This window comes from Rhinolophus hipposideros, assembly GCF_964194185.1.
Source record: "Rhinolophus hipposideros genome assembly, chromosome: 6".
NCBI classification, from domain to species: domain Eukaryota; kingdom Metazoa; phylum Chordata; class Mammalia; order Chiroptera; family Rhinolophidae; genus Rhinolophus; species Rhinolophus hipposideros.
The window spans coordinates 32800638-32825214 of NC_138052.1; the positions used below are offsets into that span (position 1 = coordinate 32800638).

Below are 24577 nucleotides of genomic sequence, written 5' to 3' on the forward strand. Positions count from 1 at the left end.
GAATGCAGGCTAAAAATACTGGTGGGACATGAAAAGGTAACCAATGAAAGACGAATACATTTGATATGGATTTCAAAATACCAAGAGAACATGCAAAAGAAACCAGGATCAGCTTTGGTCTTGGCTCATGTTGCCATTTGTAACTAGCTTAGAAGAAAAGCAAATAGCAAGAGAGGGAAAAAATGGATAGTCTGGGAATAATTATTAATGCTAAAATGTCTGCATCTAATTTTGGAATACTTATATTTGGAATTTCACATGCACTATGAAAACGTGTGTTTCAGGTTTGCGGAGAAAAGCAGCGCTTTGAGAAGTTGATGGAACATTTCAGGAATGAAGACAATAACATAGATTTTATGGTGAGCTATTTTAGGACTATATTCAATAAAACTCAATTTCAGCAATTTTTTTCCTAAATCCATTTACATTTATATGTATTATACATACATATGTATGTATATGTTACAAAGGATAGGAAATTGAGTATAATATGCTGTAGATCCAATCTAGACTGTCCCACTTAATCTGTATTAAGTGGGTATTTATGGTATTTATTTCCAGTTTTATTCCTTACCTACACACTATGGTGCAGGCTAAAAGAACAGATTATTTAGAGCAAATAAAGGGTGAAGCCATGCATTTGGGAAGAGAAAGTTAACGCCCGGTGCAAATGCCTGCAGCTGCCAAGCTTAGCTGATAGTAGTGCTGCAGGAGTCCTTAAGGCAGAAACAAGAATCTTGAACATTTTTTCTTCTGCACACCCCAGCCAGTGGCCTTCTCCAGACAGTATTCTCAAAGAGTAAAGTGCTTTGGTTTGTAGAATTGACTTAGACATCCTCCAAATTCATATACAGCAGTGATTTTTCTCCCCTCTTGATCTCTTTCATTCTCTGGTAATTCTGAGAGGGCATAATCGTACTGCACAGCCACTCAGCCGGCAAAATCACATGCAGCAACATAAGGTTTAGCAGCAGGACGGTCATCTTCAGATGCAAACAGCAAAAGGAGTTTGAGCACTTTTGAATCCATATACCCAAACCTTCATCCTGGACTGAAGATGGAATCTACTCTAGTTCCTGAGACAGATTACTTTGGAGTGATCTGCCGGGTTTCTTTGACCTAATCCAATTGACTCAGGCAACTTCCGAGCCCAGGACAGACAACCTTACCTGGGCTTACTCTCCCAGGTCACTTCTAGCCTGGAGCAGATGTTCCAGTCAGTTCTGACATTGCTGAGTCTTCTAAAAACCTGTGCTTACGTAGGATGCCAGGCAAGACTTTCATTTGAATTGCTTCAGTGACTATAAAAAATATGAAACATAGCATTGCAGATTTCTAACCCTTTTATGTAAAAAACTTGTTTCTGGCTCCTCAGATTTATTATAAGTCCTGGTCCTCGGCCCCTTCCGAAACCAGTGAGAAAGATGAAATCTTTTATAGAGAAGATTTTCTGTTCCATAAAGTGTATCTATGAATGCTTTTCAAAAAGGTATAAAAACAAATGTGAAATGTACTTTGCCCTGACTTTTCAATTCTTGTCATGAGGAGTTTCTGGAGTGTGCACTGGTAATAAATATGTAAAGAAGTCGCTCTGGTTCACCTCACCCGTTTCTTTCCTCAGCCTTCCTGCGGGGAACTTACTTGTTCCTTTAAGCTGGGGTTGCAAACTGGAGACTCCCAGCTGGAGCCAAACTACAGGCTTGTGAGGTAGTGTGACAGGGATGTCCTTCCATGAAAGCATTCGGAAATTGCGTATAAAAATACAGATTTCTGATATGGTTAAGCTAAAAATTTCTGGTAATACCCCTGTTCTTGCAGACTGTCAGCTGCTGGAGCTCCGTGGCCCCTATTTCTTTAGTCTGCAGATAGCCTTTTCAGCTCATCACAGCCTACACCGTCCCCCATTGTATTATCTCAGGGCCCACTTCACTCATTCGTCATCTCTACTGGATCTCTCTGCCATTGGAATTTCTGCTGCAATTATAATTACGTTAAGCCCTTTAAAACACCTGCATTGTTTACATACGAGCGCGTATTTCATGTCAGTTCATTTATTCATATGTACATGCATCGAGGAACCTTAATTAGAGGAGACTATGTGTTCAATTCCCATGTCACCTAACAAATAGTTGCCCCTTAGGCATATCATAAAACTCAACAGATCATTTAGACTGGCGGCTTTCAGTAGAAGAATGAAAAGATGCCAAAATCCAACCGTATTTTTATTCCAGAAAAGGAGGCTTTTCATAAACTGTTTTGGGAATGAAATTAAGGTACATAATCTCCCAAGCAACATATTTCTTATAAAATACAATATAAATTCTTATAACATAGCACAAGACCTTTGAAAGGATTTTGTTTGTGGACAAAAGAAAACAAAAAAACTGACGAATCTTTTTTGGCTCATTTAACCATAGCATCTCAAGTGATTTTAGTAAATTGCAATAGAGTCCCTTGTAACCTAGAGAGTTTACTTATCTTCCAAGGATATCCAATGTATAACACATACTCAAGGAAGAATCTAACTCAATTGCAAACAATTTTAAGAAGAAAAGGAAATTGGGTTTGGGGGAGAGAGGCAGAGTGAGGTGGTTTTCGGAGTACATCTGAATCTGGGTCCCACAATGATTTTACCTCTGATTAAACCATAGAGGGAAATGAGTAATAGAGGGAAATGATTAATCATAGAGACTCTGATTAACCATAGAGGGAAATCATCAGTGAGAGATTTTCACCATAAATAAACTGTCTCTGTTAAAAGCAAAATAGATCTGCTGCACTCTATACTGTTTTTGTTACACTGGGGACAGGTTTTCTCTGGCCGGTCTCAGAGCCACTGATGCAGTTGTGGGTAGAATGCAGTAAATGCGAGGCTTCCATGGAATGAAACTGGTTGGTTGGTTGTTTCAAACTTGGAAAGATGGTCAGAGATCCTGCTGGGTTCCTGTTGGTGTGGTGATATGGTGAAATTTTTAGAAGTGATTATCTTCTGGGGTGATTATAGATGATTTGAATGATTTTCTTATAATAATTTTCACATTTTCTAAATATATATGTAATAACTTACATAATGTGTGCTGTATACCAACAAAACTTTTAAAAGTTAGCTTTACTGAGACATAATTAACATACCATCCAATTTACCCATCTAAAGTATACAAGTCAACATATTTTTAGTATATTTGCAGAGTTGTGCAATAAGTACTGCAACCAAATTTAGAAAATTTTGTCACCCCCCCCCAAAAGGCTCCCCACACCCATTAGCAGCTACTCTTCCTTTTTCCCCACTCCTAATCCTAGGCAACTACTAACCTAGGCTTTCTATCTCTGTAGATTTACCTATTCTGGACATTCCATATGAATAGAATCATAGTGGATGTGGTCTTTTGTGACTAACTTTTTTCACTTACATGTTTTCAAGTTCATCCATGTTGTGGTACATACAAGTACTTCATTCCTTTTGATTGTCACATAATATTCCATTGTATAGATAATCACATTTTTAAAATCTATCAGTTGATAGACAATGGGTTTTCTTTCCCACTTTTTGGTTTTTATGAGTAATGGTACTATGAACATTTGTGTACAAGTTTTTATATGGACTGTATTTTTATTTTGCATGAGTATATACCTAGGAGTGGGATTGCTGGGTCGTATGGTAACTCTATATTTAACATTTTGAGGAACTGTCAAACTTGTCAGGGTGGCTGCTCTATTTTACATCCCCAACAGCAATGAATGAAGATTTTAATTTTTCCAAATCCTTTCCACACATTATTTTCTTTGTTTTTGATGTTACCCATCCTGGTGGATGTGAAGTGGTGTCGAATTACGGTACCAAATGACTTCTGAATTTGAAAAATATATATATATATATAAAATATTTTTAAACACTCAGTGTAATGAAGAAAAAGGAAATTGGCAGGTGAACTTAGATGTGTGCAACTGAAAGCATATGTGATGCTTAAACTCAGAAAACAGATTTGGAGCCCATCTAACCCGTTGGCAATTTCATTTCAGGTGGCATCTATGCAGTTCATTAATATTGTAGTGCATTCGGTAGAAGACATGAATTTCAGAGTTCACCTCCAGTATGAATTTACCAAGTTAGGTCTGGATGAATACTTGGATGTAAGTATCGCTGAGAGCTTTGGCTCTAATATTGAGACTTGATGTATTGCCTACCGTCAAAGATACACTTTCACAGTGACTAAAGGTCACTTAAAGCTCTATGCAGTCAACTGTAGCGCTCGTTAAAAGGACCCGATCTGAGTGGTGCAGCCTGCCAGAGAAACTGGATTCTTGCAGGTCCCCTGGGGCCCTAGGCTGTCTTCTGCCAGCAGCCTTTAGTCCCAGACTCAGATAACCTCTAGTAGCCTTGCTGTAGCTTTCCTTTGCTTTTGAGCCTGTGTGAGTCAAGTCTCGTTGCACCCCTCATTCGGGCTGTTGGGCAATTCATGTTCTCGTTTACTCTGGGGACCCTCTCTGGGCAGGGAAATTCAAACCAAGACCGCTGCAGAGTGATGACTAAGTGCTTAGAGCATTAAAACATAATGAGGAAATGGACACTAGAGACTTCCTTGTGCAGTTGTTAAATTCTGCTTCAAGTGTTTGTGGCTTTAGCAGTTCTACTTTTAGTTCTTGGGAGAAGGGAATCTGAAGTTTTTCTTATGCTCCCTTGCAGAAGTGCTCAGCCAGTTCCCTGAAGTTCTTCAGCTTAGAAACAGAAAGTTGACGTGAAAATCGTACACGGACTTGAGTAGCTCTGTGTGCACAGGATGTGCCCCTGTCCTTTGACTTTCAGGCAGTTTTGTTTTCCATTCCGTATAAGAATGGTCCACTTGAACTTGGAAGACCACTAGTGACAGGGCAAGAATTGTTAACCTCAATTTCAAGGCTTTTTCTAGTTAAGATGAACACAGACGTACTTCCTTTGAACACCTGCAGTGTTCAGCTGCCCATCCTTGTTATGGGTGAAGCCATAAAATTGCACATACTGCACTTTACTATAAGGTGGAATCACAGAACTGGTTATTCTGGAACTCATGGCCTTGCTTCTCAGAGCATCAGCGCTGCTCTTGCATAGACTGGCCTTGTGTTGTCTAAAGACTGTATTCAGTGAGAGGCATGATAGATTTCCACTAAAGATAGGTTTGAATTGTTTTCCTATGTAAAGGCTCACGAATAGCTTTGACAGAATATTGTATTGAAAGTTTTTTTTGTGTGGTTTTTTTTTTCTGCTTTGAGATCAGGTTTGTCTTCTTTCCCCACATGCTCTGAGAGTGGCAGTATTTGAACAGAATTTGGGTGTATGGCTCCCTAATGGTGTCCTGGGTTCAGTTTTGTGATGGCCACACAGAGCTGGCTTCTGGCTCAGGTTACAGTGACAGGTACTAACACACCAGAACCTACTAGTCATTGTGAATCTGTGAAAAACCCCACTGAGTTTCTTCTCCATTTTCTTTTCTAGACTTTGCCCTTATTCAGAAATCTTTTTCAGTTCTGACTCTTAAACGGAGATGGAACATACTCTCTTCAGAACAAGCTCTGTGGTGGAATGCTAGATTAGAACTAGGAGAAAATCTGTTTTCCTAAGAATCTATGGAGAGCAGCATTTCTCTTAAAACTTTAAGATATTTTTTAAAACTGCATTTCTTTAACTTCCTGATCTGTTGATTCTGGACCCTGATAGATGGAAGTGGCTAGAAGAAGAATAATATAAGCACGTAATATATAAATGGTTTAGTAGATTACAAAAACCCAACCTTATAAGGAGCCATTAATTGTTCAGTAAATGTTTATTGGTGTCATCCATGTGCCATATATTATTCTAGCCACTCATCTGCTCCTCAGGAAAAACCATAACTTGTGTTACTTATAAGGAAGATTCACTGATTTACTTGACCTCTAATTTCACCTTAGAGTTTGTTGACTTCCTTTGGAATGCCCAGCCCTGAAATGCAAAGGATGGGGGGAAGCTTCCTGGTCTGTGCTTTGGGGAACCCTGAGCTCCTCATGTTGGGGCAGTGTCTTAGGGAAATAATTATGGAGGGTGGGTTCTAGCAATCTGTGCTACAATAAGCCCCAAGACTAGTATTCTCTATCAGTGCCTACCCCACCTCCACCAAACCCTCCCCTCCAGCTGCAACTGGTACCCTCACTACCCAGGCAAGATGCCACCACTCTCTGCTCCTACAGAGATACTCCTCAAGTTTTATGTCACCTGTGACTGTTGTTTCCCCTCAAGCTGCTTTTAATTTTTCTATTTTCCTAATAGAAAAATTGGGAATATATCCATGTTGGAATAGTCAAAGGTTGGAATATATCCATGTTGGGAATATATCCATAGGAAGGATTAAGGAACAAATGTGTATATATTTGGGAGAGGGTATTGACCAGAAAGTAATCTGATGGTACCCTCTTAGATGGTTACTCCGTAATTCTCTTAAGAAGGATAATATATCAAACTCTTTTCTGGAAAAGACTGAACTATTTGAAACAAACAAAAATATGTAGGCTGTTGGGTAATTATGTTGTGTTTTCACAGAGATGCTAACACCACCTTGTCTTGCGTTTTGGTTTTCAGAAGCTGAAACATACTGAGAGTGACAAGCTGCAAGTACAGATTCAGGCTTACCTGGACAATGTGTTTGATGTGGGAGCTCTGCTGGAAGACGCTGAAACCAAGAATGCAGCCTTGGAGAGGGTGGAAGAACTGGAAGAAAACATCTCTCATGTAACTACATCTCAGAAAAGGAAAAATTGCTTATGTTTTAACTGGGTGCAAATTACAATGACTATTAGCCATTGTTGCAGTAAATGAAAAGATTTGGAGTATAGAAATGAGCTGCCACTCGGGGTAGAGTGCTATCAGGAATCATTCTGGATTCTTTCAAAGAAGGCAGTTGTGTTCCTTCAAACTAAGTGGAATCTCTTGCCTTGCCTTAGTTCACCTGCTTGGATTCTGCTAAGTCCAGATTTCCTGGCCACCTTAGTGATAGGCGCAGGGGAGTTAGATGATTGACATTACCTAGAGAGACGTGCAATTCAAATATGTGAATTTGGCCTGAGGTGGAAAAGTACCTTGTTCTGAATATATGTCATCGTCTATCAGATGTGTCCCCACAAGCTCGAGGACAGCAGGATCTAGTGGCTTCGTGATGTAGATCCTCACATTCCTGCCTCATGGTTACTCAGGTTCTAAATAACTTCATTCAGGGGCGGCCGGTTAGCTCAGGTGGTCAGAGCACGGTGCTGTAAACAGCAAGCTCGCCAGTTCGATCGCCACGTGGGCCACTGTGAGCTGCGCCCTCCACAACTAGATTGAAACAATTACTTGGCTTGGAGCTGATGGGTCCTGGAAAAACACACTTAACATAAATAAAAGTTTAAATAAATAAATAACTTTATTTAAACAATAAGCATTTTCAAGGAAATCAGCAAGCCTTCCCATATGTCCTCCTCTTTCAAGCAGAGTATAATGTCAGCTCTGCATTAGGGCAGGGGCTTGTTTTTCTTTGAGGGAGTTTTCTTGCCACGGACCCAGCTGAATGTGAGTCTGAAGGCCTTTAGAGGTTATTCATCTGTGCATCCATTCAACCAATGTTGGAATATTGCAAGAATGAACAGAACAATGGTGCTTCTTAAAAAACCCAAGCGTTGTGAGGGCTCAGATTTTTTTGGATGAACTCTGATTGACAGTGTCCTTGATTATGAAATGAATTGTCTCTTTGAAGGGATGTTATTTTCCCCTTCGGACATTTATTTTCCTCGTTATGAGTATTACGTGTGTTTCATGTCCTTCACCTTTCCCATCGTCTGCCAATGAGCATCTTCCTGGCTTGTGGTTAAGCTAAGTTGCCAAAACCCCTCCCTTTGGAAAGTGCTGCTGTGAAGGCTCCACCCGGTTGACACCTGCTTAGGAAGAGCATTTACAGGCTTATTGTTTCTTCCCTTAAAAGATTTATATCATTCTGGACCCGATCAGTGTAAATCTCTACTATTCCTCCTCACCCTGCCTCCCTGATTTTCTTTACATGTGATCATTTTCAGTGAGACATAAGAAATCAGAAACTGCTCAGTTCTAGAGCCTTGTGCAAAAAGTAAGTGTTAAACACAAGGCTCACCCTGTCTTTCTCTTGAAGCCTCAGCCAGTATCGCATGGCCGTACTTACTTATATAACCCACTTTTGTAGTAGGCCATCTGTTTATTTGAACTGCCCCTCCAAATGACTTTTATTATTTGGGTAGTTTGGGTCAAAACAAGTAGTAGTCTTTTTGTCAGTTGGTTACCTATAATAATAACAGAGCCAGGTTTTCTGGATGAACAGTTTTCAGAAGCTTTTGCCTAATGGCCCTTCTCAGGGAGGGAAAGGTGGACTTCTCTCCTCCCTCACCTACTGTTCTGTAGCCCCAGCAGAAATGGAGAGAGACACTGTGTATGTCCCAACACTAAGGAGCTCATGTACAGGCTTCATTAAGGATCAGGTGTAAGTTAATTTCTGTTAGAAACAAATACGTGTTCAGAGCCATATTATAAATATTACCATTTCCAGAAAATAACTTGTGGAATACATGCGGGACTCTGATGGTCCCCTAATGGACTTTGAGCTACACTTTCTGAGAACCAAGGACCTGATCAGAATTATCCTGTGTTGTGACACCACTTTCCTTTCAAAACTTGACAGTTGTCTGAAAAACTGCAAGACACAGAGAATGAAGCCATGTCCAAGATCGTGGAACTGGAAAAGCAGCTCATGCAGAGAAACAAGGAGCTGGATGTGGTTCGAGTAAGTGTGATGATGACGGCCGGCCAGCTGGGCATTGTAGGAGTGTGCTCCAGCTTTAGTCTACTAGAGCGTGGAATACATTCATGTCATTGGAATGCAGCGTATTTATTGGAACAGTTTCAGAGGTGATACTCAAAAGTACACATAGTTATGGTTTGTATACACATGTGTGTGCAGTCAAGTGCTGGGGGTTTATAATACCTCCTTCTCACAGGTTTTGGGAGCAACAATATTTTCCCATCTGGACAAATCTGAGTTGATTCAGTGGATCATCCATTTGGTTGGAAATGAAAAAACACGGCATAGATTTAATTCATGCCACTTATTTATTTTTATTAGAACTTGGATTTCTTTGTTATTTTGCTTTGCTTCTACTTGAAACCAGATTTGGTAGTTGCCATGGAAATGGTGAAATCACAACACAGACAAGACCTAATGGCATGCACAAAAAAAAAAAAAAAAAAAAAGAAAGACAAGCAAAAACAATCCATTTTATTATCAGATAATCACAGCTATTTTCTTTGTCATTAGCATTGTTTTACCTTATGTGTCAGGTATTTATGGAGTGCCATCCGTGTGCTTAGAATTGTACAGAACACAAAACCACTAAGATGCCTGGAGGGCTTTCAGGCAAATGGCTTGCCTTTACACCACCGCTGATGAAATGGCACATTTTATGCGATGGTTATCATGTCTGTGTGTGTTGCTTGATATTCTGACATGTCCTACAGTTAACTCTAGGAAATTTATTTTCTGGCACGCCATCGAGACAAAGTTGTAGCATATGGACTCAATTCAAGTTCAGACTCTCAGATTATTAATAATAGACAGGGTGTAAAGAATGTTTCCCTGCCTGCTGGAGGTTTGTGGTGAGAGATCACATGTACAAGGCCTAGCGAGTAAGTTCCATAAAATCCTTTCACTGGAACCACTGTGGGCCCCTTATAAAAGGAACTGAGACAGCCTTTGAATTGAAAATGATAACTTCTTTGTTTTCTGCTAAAACCCTCGTCAGAAATAAGTAATTAGTGGAGGGAAGCATTGGACTGTTTTGTTAACTGCATTACCAAAGGGAAAAGGTTACAACAATTGCTGTCCTGAGCTTCGTCCAGGGGGCATTGTGAGGCCAGAGAAATCCATTGAGGAACAGTCAGCTCTTGGTTGCTCAGGAGTCGATTATTCCATACTTTGCAGATTTTTAATCCCAGTCTGACTTCTATCCAAGTCTGACTTAGGGCACTTTTGTCTACTGTTAGCTGATATGTATCTAGGAGTTACAAATGAATTTTAAAATAAGTAAGAAGAAAAATGCTGCACCATCAAAATACCCTCAGGATATCCCAAAGTCAGCTATAAAATTATTTTGGGGTCATCCACGCCCTGTTCCTCTTCGCCTGCAGGGAAAATTGAGTTACCTTTACTTGTTAATAGAAAGAAGTACATCAACGATAGCAATCGCTAACATATTGCATGCATTACCTGTGAACAAATGATAATGAATGGGAGTTTATAAATTCTGGCTGAGTTCCACAGAATTCCTATATATGAGTACCGTTTTTCTTTTTTCTTTTTTTTTTTAACTTCCGTTATCCTCAATTTGCCAATCTGACGGTAAGAGGTATGAATGTCATGCGAAGACAAACTCGTGGACTCTTTTGCAGGAAATCTACAAAGATGCAAATACCCAGGTTCACACCTTAAGGAAAATGGTCAAAGAAAAAGAAGAAGCCATTCAAAGACAGTCTACCCTGGAAAAAAAGATTCACGAACTGGAGAAACAAGGGACCATTAAAATTCAGAAGAAAGGGGACGGGGACATTGCCATACTTCCCGTTGTGGCTTCTGGCACTTTATCCACAGGGTCAGAAGTGGCAGTGGGTAACTTTGTGGGACCAATAACAGGGGCCGCCTCCTCGGGACCCTTGCCCCCTCCTCCCCCACCACTACCTCTGTTGTCAGATGCACCTGAGGCAGGTAAGAAGCCTTGGCAGGAGAACTGAGGTAGTTTCGGGGAGATTTGTGGGGTTTTTTTAACCCACTGTTCCTTTATGTCCTTTGTCTGCTTTTCTTGACATGTTCTGTTCCTTATCAATTTTAGAACTTTTTACATTTTGAGATGAAACATATACATCTTCATTTCATGTATGTTGCAGTATATTCCCCATTTGTCAATGAGGAAATTTTACAGTCTTTGAAAAAACAATCCTTTGTCCTTTTCAGTGTTTTGTTTTCGGATACTTTGTGTGCACACGTGATATATTGCAGGGTGAAAAAGCATTCCCCTATTTTCAAAGTCAATGTGTTTCTTTTCTTTTGCTAGTGCAAAATGGTCCAGTAACACCGCCTATGCCGCCACCCCCTCCTCCACCCCCACCCCCTCCACCCCCTCCGCCTCCCCCTCCTCTCCCTGGTCCTGCAGCTGAGACTGTGCCAGCTCCTCCTTTACCACCCCCGCCTCCTCCCTCTGCACCCCCGCTGCCTGGGACGTCCTCTCCCACAGTGGTTTTCAACTCAGGATTAGCAGGTAAGGACACAGAATTAAGACCCAGGTACTTGTGTAAGGAACACTCAATTGTTTTACCTCTGGAGGGTTAAAGTCATTCTTTCAAAATCCAGGTCTCTTGCAATCATATGTATCTCCTCTTACTATGAGAACGTCCCTGCTAATGTCAAGGGGACATTGTCCTGCATGGGAGGCATTTTTCTCTGAGCAACCTTTGTCACTCTCTCCCTAGCAGGAAGTTCTGATCTCTCACCATCATCCTGTCTTCCACTCTCCCCACCTATAGAAGCCAAGAGAGACATGTAAGCTTCTTAGGGACCAGTGCATTTTCATGGGTTCAGCAACACTTCTGGACATCTGGAGTAGTCAAAGCTCTGACACAGAGTGCTTCTGTTGCTTGTGTCTTTTTTTTTTTTTTTTAATATTTGCAGTGTCATCTACAAAAGGAGAAAGTGCCTTTTTGTGTAATTTCCTGCTGCATAGGCTTCCAGGCATTTCTCGTGGGCATTTGAGGACACCAGAATTCACTATAGTACAGTTAAGCCTCAAGGTGAAATGTTGCCAACATTTCTCCATGCCTGGAAATGCTTCCAGATAATGCATATTGTCTTCCTGCCAACCAGGACAGAATGCAGCATCCTTACCTTACCAGAAGTAAGACAGGCTGGGTGCAGGGTGAGTGGAAGACAGTTGCTCTAATGCCTTGAAATACACGTTCTTATTTTCATTTCTTGGAAATGAATTCTTATTCTTTTCTAAACTACTGCCAGCCATTTTCCCAGCCATGGAGTGTTACCTTGGCATTTGGAATTGCTCTGCGCTTTGCCATACCTTCCCTGTGGCATCAGATGGCTCTGCTTCCTGGTCCACTTCAGTCCCTTTGTGAGGTCTCGTATTTCTGATGAAGAACTACCACCCTGATGTTCTACATCTCCAAGGCTGCAGGAGTTCTCAGAGTCTTTTTTCCAAAGTCTAAAAGACAGTCTTAGCTGTAAACGATTTCCCAGCCTCCATCCCTTCGAGTGTCCAATTACAGCTTTATCAACCAGTCATTAGGGCTAATTCAGCCTAGTGACGGAAGCCCTTTTGGACACCAGAAAGCCACCAGTAGCAAGCATGTGCCACATCAAATCCATGGCATTTACTTCTACCCCAACTTCTATAAAACTGTCAAAGTAACAAGATACTTGTTCAAAGTAATGTTCACAGTAGACCAGTGACTTATTTCTACTTTTCAAGGTCACTCCCATCTGCCACTTTCTTCTAGAAATTTTATTGCTTCTGAAGGACAAAAGTTGAAGGAGTGTCATCGTGGAACTGTTGGATTTTGGAATGTAAACAAACAAACAAACAAAAAACCTCTTAACAAGCCCCAGAAATCTGTCCGACGACAGACTGTTTTCAGCCGCTGAGTGTGAAAACCTGTCGTTGTCCTGTGCACCGGGCTCGCTGATGGAGGCTTTCCTTGGAGCACCCTAAGCGTGCTCACTGTGAGATGTGTCTGCCGTGCTGTCTCTCATTTGGTCCTGCTTCCTTTCTCTCTGGGAAAACCTAACATGTGATACAGCCTCCACTTGCATTCCTCTGAGCTCTAGCACAGAACTCAGAACTGCCTTGCAGAGCAAAAGAGCCAAGCTCAGACGCCAGGCCCAGGGCTCCCTTCTGAATGGGTCGTGTCCTCTCTGGTTAAATTTTTCTTTTTTTTTTTTTTTTTGCCTGGGTTCTACTTCATTTTAAAAACTTGTTGGCTCTATTGCTTGCCTCAGTTTCACGGTGTTGAACTCTGTGTTCAGCTGATTACCCACTGCCACCTTTGGGTTGCCACAATTGCAAGTTGTCCCCTTTGTGTCTTTTGCAATGTAGAAGACCGTATGCAGGACTGAAGAAGCTCCTCTTTGGTGCTGTAAGTGTCCATTAAACAATTACAAGGTGTTTTGTTTTGTTATAAGACATAAGGATTATAAGATCTTCATGAGTCTTTGGTAGTTTGAGATTAGGTGATTTCTACAAGGCCTTTCATTTCTTTTCATTACTCATCCTTAACTTGGCTGTTAATACTTAGTGATTGTAGCCCATTTTATGAGATGTTTGGCCAGTGTGTTCAGTAGTTGTCTCTCTCTTGGGGACCATGAAGCCAGACACAGTCAGGATGTCCCAGTAGAGCCAAGAGACAGAGCTGAGATGATAGGCCAAGGGCTCCCAGAAGTCAGAAACCTGTGACATAGCTTGGTCCCTGGATCTGCAAACAATAGGATGTCTTATCTCTTTCATAGACAATGAGCAAGCATGTTCTTGTGGCCGAGATGGGACCAGGAGGAGATCCCCTAAGTTTATGTAGTTGAGTTTTCTTTGCATTTTATAGAGAAAATATTAGTAGTGTGAACTGTGCGTTTGAAGTGTAAGGCTTACTTCCTCAAAGCTGCGCTACACTGATCTTTCTCCCATTTCCTGCTGAGGTCATCTATGACAGCCTGCTGGGCATCTCTAGCCTTTGCTGTCTGTGTAGGAGAATGTGCTTTGGCACTCCACAGTGAGAACTTGGACTCTGGCTGCTCATTTTTCATTAAACATTGTTCATATCCTATGGAATACTTAGCACAGTTCAATATAGCTGTTTCGGATTGCTATAATGAAATTGTTTTATTCCCCCTCTTCTAAAAAAAAGGATTATTTTTTAAAAATGAAATAATAAGCGAGTCTTCAAGGCAGGCTTGAATGGAAATGAATTTTTGGCGCTGTCTTGCCTTGTGAAATGTGTCCAAGAAGCATGAAATTCTATGCTAAGAGTGTGTCAACTGCCGAGCCGCTTGACTCTAACCATATCTACTTTTTTCCCCTTGTATTTTCTTTGTTCCTTCTGCTTCCACAAAAGATGGGCCAATCAAGCTTTTCTGTAGGTTGCTCCTCACTGAGTGTGTTCAGTATTTGCCATGTGTCCCCGTTGGTCACAGTGTGCCTTGACATGTTGCCACTTCCTTTTACATTGATCCATTGCATTCTGACTGTGTGTCTGCGGGGAGTCTTGGTGTTGGTTGACTGTTCTAGGGTTGCCCACCCTTTTGAGTTAAACCTGTAGAAGAGATTACAGCCCTTTAAGCAGACCTCCTGGATTTCGTACGCCACATTCCTTTCCCCACTGAGAAAAGGAATGTTTTTCCTTTTAGGTTAAGTTTCATAGTTAGATCTAAGGCCTCCACTGGAGAAGGATTTTAGATTTCTTTGAGGGAAGAAGGAAAACTTCTCCCCAGAACAAGGAAAAGCTTCTGGGTGCTGCTTTTCCATTTCCGTCCCACTAGTCTCCAGCTCTCTCCATGGTACACCTATTCACCCATGCAGAGTCACTTCCTTTAACCTGAGCACTGTGTATCATGGTCACCTACAGGGACCTCCCCCTCCTCCTCTGACACCCCCACCCCCCACCCTCATTCCCCAGTCAAAGTTAGGACAACCTTTCCAAAGAGAACTCCTTAGCCTGTGTTCTGATCTCAGGCTTATTCCCAATCTTGCTAAAGAGTTACAAGTAGGGCGGCTGCAAGTGGAATGACTTTTAGTGAGTGTCCTGAGGCCTGCCGTGTTTGTGGAGGGATGGTCGAACCAAATGTCACTGACCTGTCACCTAAGATGATGATAAGATCCCTGCACAGCCCTGCCCCCTGCTCCCTCACTATTGCTGAAGTCCCAGCGAGAGGAAGGTGTGTTCCTGTGTTCCATGAAGGCCGTGGGTTTTCCTGGGCACTGTAGACAGAAGTCAAGTGCGGCGAGGCACCCGACACTGTTGGTAGTGGGGACTCAGGTGTTACATTCGGTAGTGGAAAGGCCTGGTTTGGCAAAGCTGTGTTTCTGTGTTCCTGCATGCCTTTGTATCAGCTTATCAGATGACATTCCTGCTGTTTCTGTGGCCTTTGTAACTCTGGAGGAATGAAAGGCCGTCTGCCCCCCTTTCTCAGTTACCTCCCATGGAGGCGTACCGCCAGGTAAAAGCCCAGTGTGTGTTGCATTTATTTTGTTCTGCACTGAAGTTCTTCTCCCTCCCTTGCTATGGAGAGAACAAAGTTTCCAAATAGTGCGGTGGGCATCCCAGGACAGACTTAAGAAGGCGAATATATATAACCAAATGTTTTGGGAGGACTGCTTTATGATGTATAATTAACTAACGGAATAGTTAATGGATTGCTTTTTTTAGCTTATTTCTCCAAAGTGAGGAGAGTATTTTAATGAGTTCATGGATGCCTTCTAGTAGACATAGCTGCTGCCTAGGGAGAAGTTGCTCTTCAAAAGAGAGGGGAAGGGACTTGTGCTGGTTTCAAAAAGCAATACAAATCCTGATTTCTAAGCACCCTTGCTGTCTTCTTAAGCATTTCCTATTTGGGGCCATTCATAGCCCTTACTCTGAAATAACTCAGCAGCCAATATAATCCTCATTATTTGAAATCATCCACAGGAATGTATCGCTTTGGCTGAAAATCATCATTCTTGATGTTACATTCCTGGTGGTTTAGAGAGCCACTGTCTGTAGTCTTTGATCAATGTTTAAGATTTGTTTGGAAATATGGGTTCTAGAACCGAGAATTTAGGATGTCAAAATTCAACTTATACTCACCAATATCAAACTAAATTAAGTCACTCAGAGTATTTGCCCTCTTTGCTGTCTAATAAAATTAATAATTCTTGCTCCCCAATACTTTCTTTGTCCTAAATAAGCATTGCCCTAACATTGTGGCTGGAATGCAGCAATCCAGTTGCCTGCATTCAAAAAAGAAAGTCAGCCCGCCGCTCTTAGACAACTTTAATGTAATGTTGTATCCATCAACCAAATGATGACCTCAAATTGCTCTGGCGAAAGCTCTGTGTGGTGTTTTAAAACACTTGGGCGCCTTTTGCCAGCCTTCCTCCAGTGTTACTGTGTCATCTGCAAGGACTGTTGTCTGATTGTTCTTGAAGGTCATGGGGTCTTGGTGGAATCTTAATTTTGTTCTCTCTGACCTCTGTAGCTGTGAAAATTAAGAAGCCAATCAAGACGAAATTCAGAATGCCAGTGTTTAACTGGGTTGCCCTGAAGCCAAATCAGATCAATGGCACAGTCTTCAATGAAATTGATGACGAGCGAATTCTGGAGGTAACTTTCTCATTGGTTAGAAACATGGGGCTCTCTGTGCAGCAAAGCCAAAATGGGTGCTCTGTTAACCTGAAGGTTTCGGTGATAAAGTACTAGGGTTTTAAATGCCTTGATGGAAAGAAAAAGATTTATAATATTGGAGACTAAAATTGGACACTATTTTGTAAGGTGGTTCTAAAACTATGTTTTAAAAAGTTAAGATAAAACGCAATAGTTTTGAGGATCTTCAGTGTATGCCACAAAATATCTATATATCTGTAATATAGCTATCTATACAGACAGATAGAGATAGATGTCTACCTATCTAGATATCGATCTGTCTGTATAGATAGCTATATTACAGATATATAGATAGATAGACATATCTCACACAGTCTCTGCCCTTAATTTATGAAAGGGCATAAAACTTTTTATTGAACAAAATGAATAAGGGCTTAGCAATCACAGTCAGTAGCTGATTTGATGGAGAATTGTAGTCTGTGGTCACCATCCCCGCAAGATAATTATTGAAAGGCAATAGAATTGATTGGGATCAGTTGTCTCCTTTAGATTTCATGCCTGGTTATGCGACATAAGTCATACTTTAACCCAAATAGGAAAATAGAGCTAGTCATGGTCAAAGACAAGTATTGAACGGAAAAAGTACATTCTTTGACACTTAAGAAACTGAATATTGTGGTTTCCTGACTTAATTTTTAAGTATAATACAACTTGCCTGTTTAATCCCTCTCTACCCCAGGATCTAAATGTGGATGAATTTGAGGAAATATTTAAGACCAAAGCTCAAGGTCCTGCCATTGATCTTTCTTCAAGCAAACAGAAGATAACACAGAAGGGATCCAACAAAGTGACATTACTAGAAGCAAACAGGGCCAAAAATCTTGCCATAACTTTAAGGAAAGCTGGAAAGACCGCCGATGAGATATGTAAAGCTATTCATGTGTAAGTTTAGGGCATTCTGAAAAACTATATTCTAGTAAATTTAGGATAAAAATAAAGTTATTAGTACATGACAGACATAGTTCATTCGTGAGGCGAGATCTAAGAAAAAAGATGGAGCTAGTCTTGATAGACACACACCAGAGATTCCCTTTGTTAGTATATGCAACTTCAGTATTTAGTAAAATGCTAACACAAAAGAGGTGGACCAGAAATTACCCTCAAGAGTGCTGTATTAGAATGAGTAATTAATCGTTTTAGAATAACAACTGGATCACAACATAATTTATCTTGGTCTGCTCTCTTACATAGGTCTACAGCAAAGCTTACATAAAAAGAAAGTTGAGTGGAGAATTGCCGATGCTGAGGAAAGGGAGAAAATGTCAGTTTTCTCTGGAGTATCTGAATTTTATCCAGATTTGTTGAATACAAATTTGATGGCATTTATGGAATGATACAATTCAATGCCAGATGCAAATATAATACAGATGCATGTTTTAATTTATAACAATAGGAATGTGATTTGTGCTTTTAGAACATTTTAAACAAAGTTCAGTTCTTTTTTTATCCTTGTACAGCAGAGAAGGGGCATGAGTTTTATTTACTTTTCTATTAGGAGAATCTACTCTTCTTGTGGTCATGGTGACTTTCAAATATGACAAGGACATTATTAGGTGTTTCAGGAACTAATTCATCATAAATTTGTATTTCATAAATTTGATCAGAGATTCCTAGAGCAGTAAATGGGCCCAGAAGTCATTTGTTCCAATTTCATGTCCTCAGCCAGGATCATAATCTAATAGTCTAGTGCATCGTATAGTCTGTACTGAGTTCTGATGTCAAAACCTAATATGCATTTTGGTTTTTAATTTTTATTATGTTGTTTGTTGTGATTAAATACAATTATATTATTTTGCTGAAAACAAAGATTGCTCAGAGAATAAAATAGAGGTTGTAGCAAATACTCCGTTTGTTCAAACTAAGCATACATCTACAAAGACGTGGTATTCCTTCAAGGGATGTATGCATTTAAGCCAAAACATCCATATGGCACAGGCATTTGGATGTATTTTTTTTTTTCCTAAAGAAGAAAATATATACCAGGCTATTGGTCTAATTGAAATATTTTACAGAGTTCACCAGATATTCTATAATTGTGTGTATAATATTAATCTCTTTAATTAGCACTTCATGTGCCTAAAACACCATGCCCTTGAACACTTACCATCAGATGCTTCCACCTTCCTTCTGTCTCTTTCTACTGTCATTTACTGTTGATTTCTAGAGTCTTTGAGCTATACTCATAGCCTAAAAGCCTATACTGATAGCTGAATGGGGTGATTGTGAGGAAGTCCAGTTTTTCAGGAAGGAGCAATGGAGGCAATTAATGCACCGTCAGAGGGCAGCACCGTGGGGCGTCTTCACTGTCCGCCTATAAAGAGAGAATTGACTTGCAGGCTGACCAGATGGAGGTGTGGTTGAAAGGACAGGAGGTTTTCTCTCTAACACTGACATGTCCACATCTGTCTTCAGATTTGACTTGAAGACATTGCCTGTAGACTTTGTAGAATGTTTGATGAGGTTCTTGCCAACTGAGAATGAGGTGAAAGTGCTCCGGCTCTATGAGCGGGAAAGGAAGCCCCTGGAGAACTTGTCAGATGAAGACCGGTTTATGATGCAGTTCAGTAAGATTGAGAGGCTCATGCAGAAGATGACCATCATGGCCTTCATCGGGAACTTTGCCGAAAGCATTCAGATGCTGACTCCTGTGAGTGCACCGACTCTGGCAGGGGAGGGCGTCCAAAGAGGTGGAGAATTGTTTTGTTGTTCTTTAAAGTCTCTCCCAGAATTGCACGTAAGCGTCATGGGCTCTAAAGACTCCTTCCCAGAACTTTCTAGACTGCATTGTTATTTTGGCCATCTTTTTCGTATTGTGTATTCTAAGTACATCAGAAAATGGTGACTTTCCATATTCCATATTGCTATTCTCCTTAGCAAATGCCATTTTCAGTGTCTGCAGATGTCCTCTGGATTTTAAAGGACACGTCAATACAGAGGACAAGGAAAACCCATTTTCTCAAACTTAGTCCCCTCCTGAAGGTACCATTTTTCTGGGTGGGTTGGCAAGCCTGAAAATGTGACTTTCTAAAAACGATCCCATATTTTTAGGGAATAGGCTTATTGACTGTCATTGGAAACATTAAATTTACCATCAGCGTTGTCTTCCTTGGAAGTGTGTTATGTTACCCTGTGGTGATATACAGTAGTAGCCAACCATCTCTTGTTTTGTTGTGGTAATCTGGTAGAGACTTAAAAATATCGTGTCAATATCATAAACGGTTCTTTCCTAGTTCTGTTTCTAAATACACTTCTGTTAATTACTGATTATAATTACATGCCTGTCTGTTCAAGACGTGTTCTGACAGCTTCTAGAGGACGATTATATTCTTTTGCTGTTTTTGTTCTCATTCTTGGACAGCTCCGTTGGTTGAAAAACACCAAGTGTATTAACACGATTAGAGGTGGTAGGAACTGAGCTCAGCTAGAAGATGCTGCTGACTCCTAACTCTTTGTGTCTCATTGGTTATAGGGTTGTGATAAGCAAGTTCTGACATTACTTCTCGTTTCAGATAGTTTTTAGTGAAGAGCTTGCATGTAATGATATAGTTAACCTAGCAGGACAATTTAAATTTCTGATGTTTAAGAAAACTAGAATCTCAGTGTTAAGGCTTTGAGGTCTCAATGCAGGTCTGTTTCCTTCTGTGTTAATTTTTAGTTTCCAATTAGAGTTTCCCATGTTTAACATCTTTTTTCTTTTCCCCCCATCCCCATCCTTCCTTTGACTGGAATCTAGCAACTGCACTCAATTATAGCGGCATCTGTCTCCATAAAGTCGTCTCAAAAACTCAAGAAAATTCTGGAGGCAAGTGAAGTTTTCCTTGTATATACGTACAGAGGAGCTGACCTGTCAGCCGCGTTCCTCTGCCTGGGATGCTGTGCTGATGGGCTTCTCTTTTCTCTCCTGTATTTTTTGCAGATCATTTTGGCCCTTGGGAATTATATGAATAGCAGTAAACGAGGAGCTGTTTATGGATTTAAACTTCAGAGTTTAGATCTGGTGAGTGCGCTAAGAGACATACAAGATCTATATGAGGGATAAAACATCTGGCAAAGGTCTTGGAGCAAAGAGGGCATGCTTTTGGGAGGGGTGAGGAGGATGTTTTGATGAGGATCCTCTGATTGTGGGAGGACCAAGTGGTATAAATTTTCTGGAACACCATTTGGCGGCCAGCACTTAGAACCCTAAAAATACTTACACCCTTTGACCCAGTATTTCCATTTCTAGGAATCTTTCCTCAGGAGTCTCAATTATGCTCAGTTTTATTTATAATTGCAAATAATTGGCAACAATATACCGATGCAAGATTTTGGGAAATGATTAAATATGCTATAATGGTAGTTAACACAGTGACCTCTTCTTCAACTGTTAGAATATTTGTGAAGAGCTTTCAAAGAAATAGATCATTTTGTATTGAGGAAAGAAAGCAGGGTAAAGTTGAATATACAGTTTGAGTTCTGCTATGTAAAAGAGGTTGAACAAACTGAATGGAAGGAGTTAAGATATTAACAGAGAGGTTGGATGGTATTGCATATTTTTTTCTAAGTCCTTTAAAAAAAATCTTATTATATTTTTCTGTTATTTTCTAAAAGTATTTCTTTTTTTTTACCTGGTTGGAAAAGGGTGCTGTGTTTCAGAGTCACCTGATTTATATGAATAGGACTAGAGAAAACCTTGCTTGGCACCCCCCCCCACCCCTACCCCCACCAGGCTGAGTGTGGGTAGTGTGGCCTCCAGGTGACAAGGTGGGGCAGTGGGCTGAGTCCCCAGCTTGGGGGAGACATGGTTTGACAGGGAGTGTCCAGTTAGTCACAGTTCTGGCTCCGGAAGGTCACGGTCCATTAAGCACATCTGCTTTAGGCCAGCAGAGGCTGGGAAACGAGAGTCGGGCTGAGTTGATGGTGAAGACTGTAGAGTAGGAGTCCTGGGGGTGCGGGTACCTGCACACGACTGCTGCTCCAAATACGCTCCTGTTCTGCACCTTCACTCTGGAGAGCACTAAAACTGGAGTCTTCCTGCTTTAAGCCAGTCTAGTGGCTGTGAGGTGGGGAGTTCCTGTGCGGGAAGGTGTATGAACACTTGTAGGTGCTTGGAGCCATCCCTGAAGTGGAGCATGTACCCTAGTCCTCTCGGGTAGGGTCGTCCTCGAGTCATTTAAAAATCAGTGGGATGGTTCACCAAAGAGCAAATCCAATCTTGAATCTCCTGTGGGATTTTTTTTTTTTTTTTCTGGTCCATGTTGCGGCATCTGTACTCATTACTAACTGTGACTGAGAGAACAGCCCAGCATCTTTCACTCTTTCCCTTTTGTTTTCAGCTCTTGGATACAAAGTCAACAGACCGGAAGCAAACACTGTTGCACTATATATCCAATGTTGTAAAGGAAAAATATCACCAAGTGTCTCTCTTTTATAATGAACTTCATTATGTGGAGAAAGCTGCTGCAGGTACTTGATTTCAGTTATTAATGTTACTCTCGGGTATTTGAATGCCTTCTATCTTTGGGGAACCATCCCTGCTTAAACAAACACTCCAGAACCCCTTGCAAAAGGCAAGGCTTAAACCTCAGAAGCTCTGAGCTGAAACACATGGGCGATGGTGTTGCCCACTCCTGGAAACAATGATGAACTTGGACATGAAGGTGACCTCTCTCAGTATCCTCCCTGTAAAGATCCAGGTTTCTGGGCCTTGTGTACCTTCCCTCTTCCATTTGTTGCCCTTTTCATTCTACTGCTGTCCTTTGAAATAGGAGAATGAGAATCAGAAAATCACCTGCAACAAACATTTGGATTTTGTGCTGTCCTCCGTGCTCAGGTGTGGCAGTTCTAAACAGTTTGCCTTTCGCCTGAGCACAAGTTAAAATATCAGTAGTTCTTACTTTTGTTGCTTTGCTGTGATAGTCATGCACTTTCTCATTTGGATCATCAGTGATTCTGAGATAGCTGGGCTGTACTAGGTAACCATATCCCCATGTTACAGATGAGAAAACTGACTTTTTTAGAGATAAAATGTCTTGCCCAATGTCACATGGGTCACAAGTAGTAGAAACAGGACTAGAACCCAAGTTGTCTTTTCATAGATATGTTGTCCAAGATACCATGTCCCCTTAAAGACTATTAGAATAGGGAACAGCAAGCAAATTGGTCTCAGAGTTAGTTACAGGCTGTTACAGGCTGTAACTAATTCCTAAATTGTGATGTTGAACCCTGAGCAGCCAAGGTGTTTATTACAGATCCATATTCCAAGGACCTATCCCAGACTTATTGCATCGAAGCTTCGAGAGCGAGACCTTCTCTGACTTCCTCAGACAGAGTCTGTGGCTGCTGCTTTTGTGTTCTTACAAAAGGCACTCCGTACTACCCTCTCATGCAAGATTTATCAAGTTTCTTGTAACAGTTTGCACGTCCATTACGACTTGTGCACTTACAGGCATAATCAAGTTTTATTTACCTTTTATTAAGTGTTATTTTTCAATTACAGTTGAAATTCAATATGGTGTTAGTTTCAGGTGTACAACATCATGATGAGACATTTATATATCTTATGAAGTGATCACCCCAATAAGTCTTGTACCAGTACGACACCATACATAGTTATTACAATAGTGACACTATTCTCCATGCTGTACTTTACATCCCTGTGACTATTTTGTAACTACCAAATTGTATTTCTTAATCCCTTCACCTTTTTCACTCATCCCTCCGACCCCCCCTCCCATCTGGTGACCATCAGTTTGTTCTCTGTATCTGTGGCTTTAAGTTTTATTTACTTTATGATTCCCTTAACCCCTGACAAGTTGATGTAGGGAATAAATGAGTGAGCAAATGAACAAATGAACTAATGAATGAGGTGATGCACTGTTACTGGGATATTTGCTGCTGAAACCCTAATGGAGACTGAGAGGCAGGTGGAAACGGCATTGTGACTATGAAGGACTCTGCAAGGCAGGCTGCGACAGACATTCTGAGGGGTCAGGGCTCACTTCCTCTGTTACCAGGATTTCTATCCCGGTGGAATGATTTCCCTCCTTTCAGGTTTTCCTTTGCCAAAATTAGGAGTTGTTTAGTATCACTATTCTAATTAAGAAAAAAAAAGTTGAAAAACATCCCTGTCTTACTAATTAATTAGCACATGGTTTTGGTCGAAAAGAGATTCCCAGAAAGTGTCATTTGAAAAACATCAGTGGGGGAAAATGGAGAGATTGAGGAACTCTCTGGCCGAATTGTTTTCTGTTTGCTCTCTGGTGCCCAGGTGAGCTGACACAGATTTTTTTATGCCTTCACTCACTTATTCCCTCCCTCCTTCATTTACCCAGTGAACCTTTTTGAGTTCCTACCGTGAACTTGGCACTATCTTAACCATTGAGGAGGCGAAGATGAGTAGGACAGTGTGAGTCTAGCGAGGGGAAAGCATACTGCGTTGTTCTGTGCTTCATCCACGTACAGAGTGAGTCAGGCAGTGGGGAGCCAGAGTGGGCATCTGGACCTCATGCGGCTGCAGGTGTGACCTGCTCTAGGAGGGTGGCCTCACTGCACATGGAGAGGTGCATGCTAATAAACCCTTCTGGCGCAGGGAAGGGTTGTTTCACCAGGAGAAACTGTCCCTTGGGTTCTCATGGGCAATACAACTCAAGTTCAACAGGTAAAATGCTCCCCCCTGCTGGAGAGCAACAGAAATGCAAAAGAGTTCCAAGTATTAGGTAGAGGGTAAGATCTTGGAACCTCTCTCTGTAGGCCAATAGGCCATCATCTCCTGTAAGAGAAGTGCAATCATTGTGTACCAGCCCAGGATTTGGAGTCCACTGTTGTTATCTGAACTCCATCGCTGCCACCTCCTAACTCTGTGACCTCGAGCAGGCCACGTAACCTCTTTATGCTGCTTTGTCCTCGTTGGCAAAATGGGGTAACGGTGCAAATGAATGATTGCATATGAAGAATTTAATGCAGTGCTTGGTAGCACTCAGTAAATTATTCATATTCAAGGATCCCTGCACTGAAACTGGAAAGGAGATCTAAGCCCTTATAAAGTCCTAGGAATCCACTGAGAACTTGGCTCACCAGCCCCACCCACTGTGGCTGTGACTTTCCTGGTTGAGGTTCACAGGTCATGGC

General features: G+C 41.2%; 1 protein-coding gene across 7 annotated transcripts in view; it reads left to right on the forward strand.

The window, feature by feature from the left end:
- Window positions 1–24577, forward strand: part of FMNL2 (formin like 2) — a 283998-nt gene that overhangs the window by 247626 nt on the left and 11795 nt on the right. For 4 of the 7 annotated variants that reach the window (XM_081051468.1, XM_081051471.1, XM_081051467.1 and 1 more), the window contains exons 10-22: window positions 285–359; window positions 4021–4131; window positions 6587–6736; window positions 8688–8789; window positions 10451–10763; window positions 11110–11313; window positions 14165–14185; window positions 16284–16408; window positions 17148–17350; window positions 18881–19115; window positions 20202–20270; window positions 20385–20465; window positions 21784–21913. In XM_081051468.1, the coding sequence (XP_080907594.1) occupies window positions 285–359; window positions 4021–4131; window positions 6587–6736; window positions 8688–8789; window positions 10451–10763; window positions 11110–11313; window positions 14165–14185; window positions 16284–16408; window positions 17148–17350; window positions 18881–19115; window positions 20202–20270; window positions 20385–20465; window positions 21784–21913 (1819 nt within the window). The remainder of the gene's footprint in view (window positions 1–284; window positions 360–4020; window positions 4132–6586; window positions 6737–8687; window positions 8790–10450; window positions 10764–11109; window positions 11314–14164; window positions 14186–16283; window positions 16409–17147; window positions 17351–18880; window positions 19116–20201; window positions 20271–20384; window positions 20466–21783; window positions 21914–24577) is intronic. The other 3 variants (XM_081051472.1, XM_081051473.1, XM_081051470.1) reach the window with 1 other exon arrangement.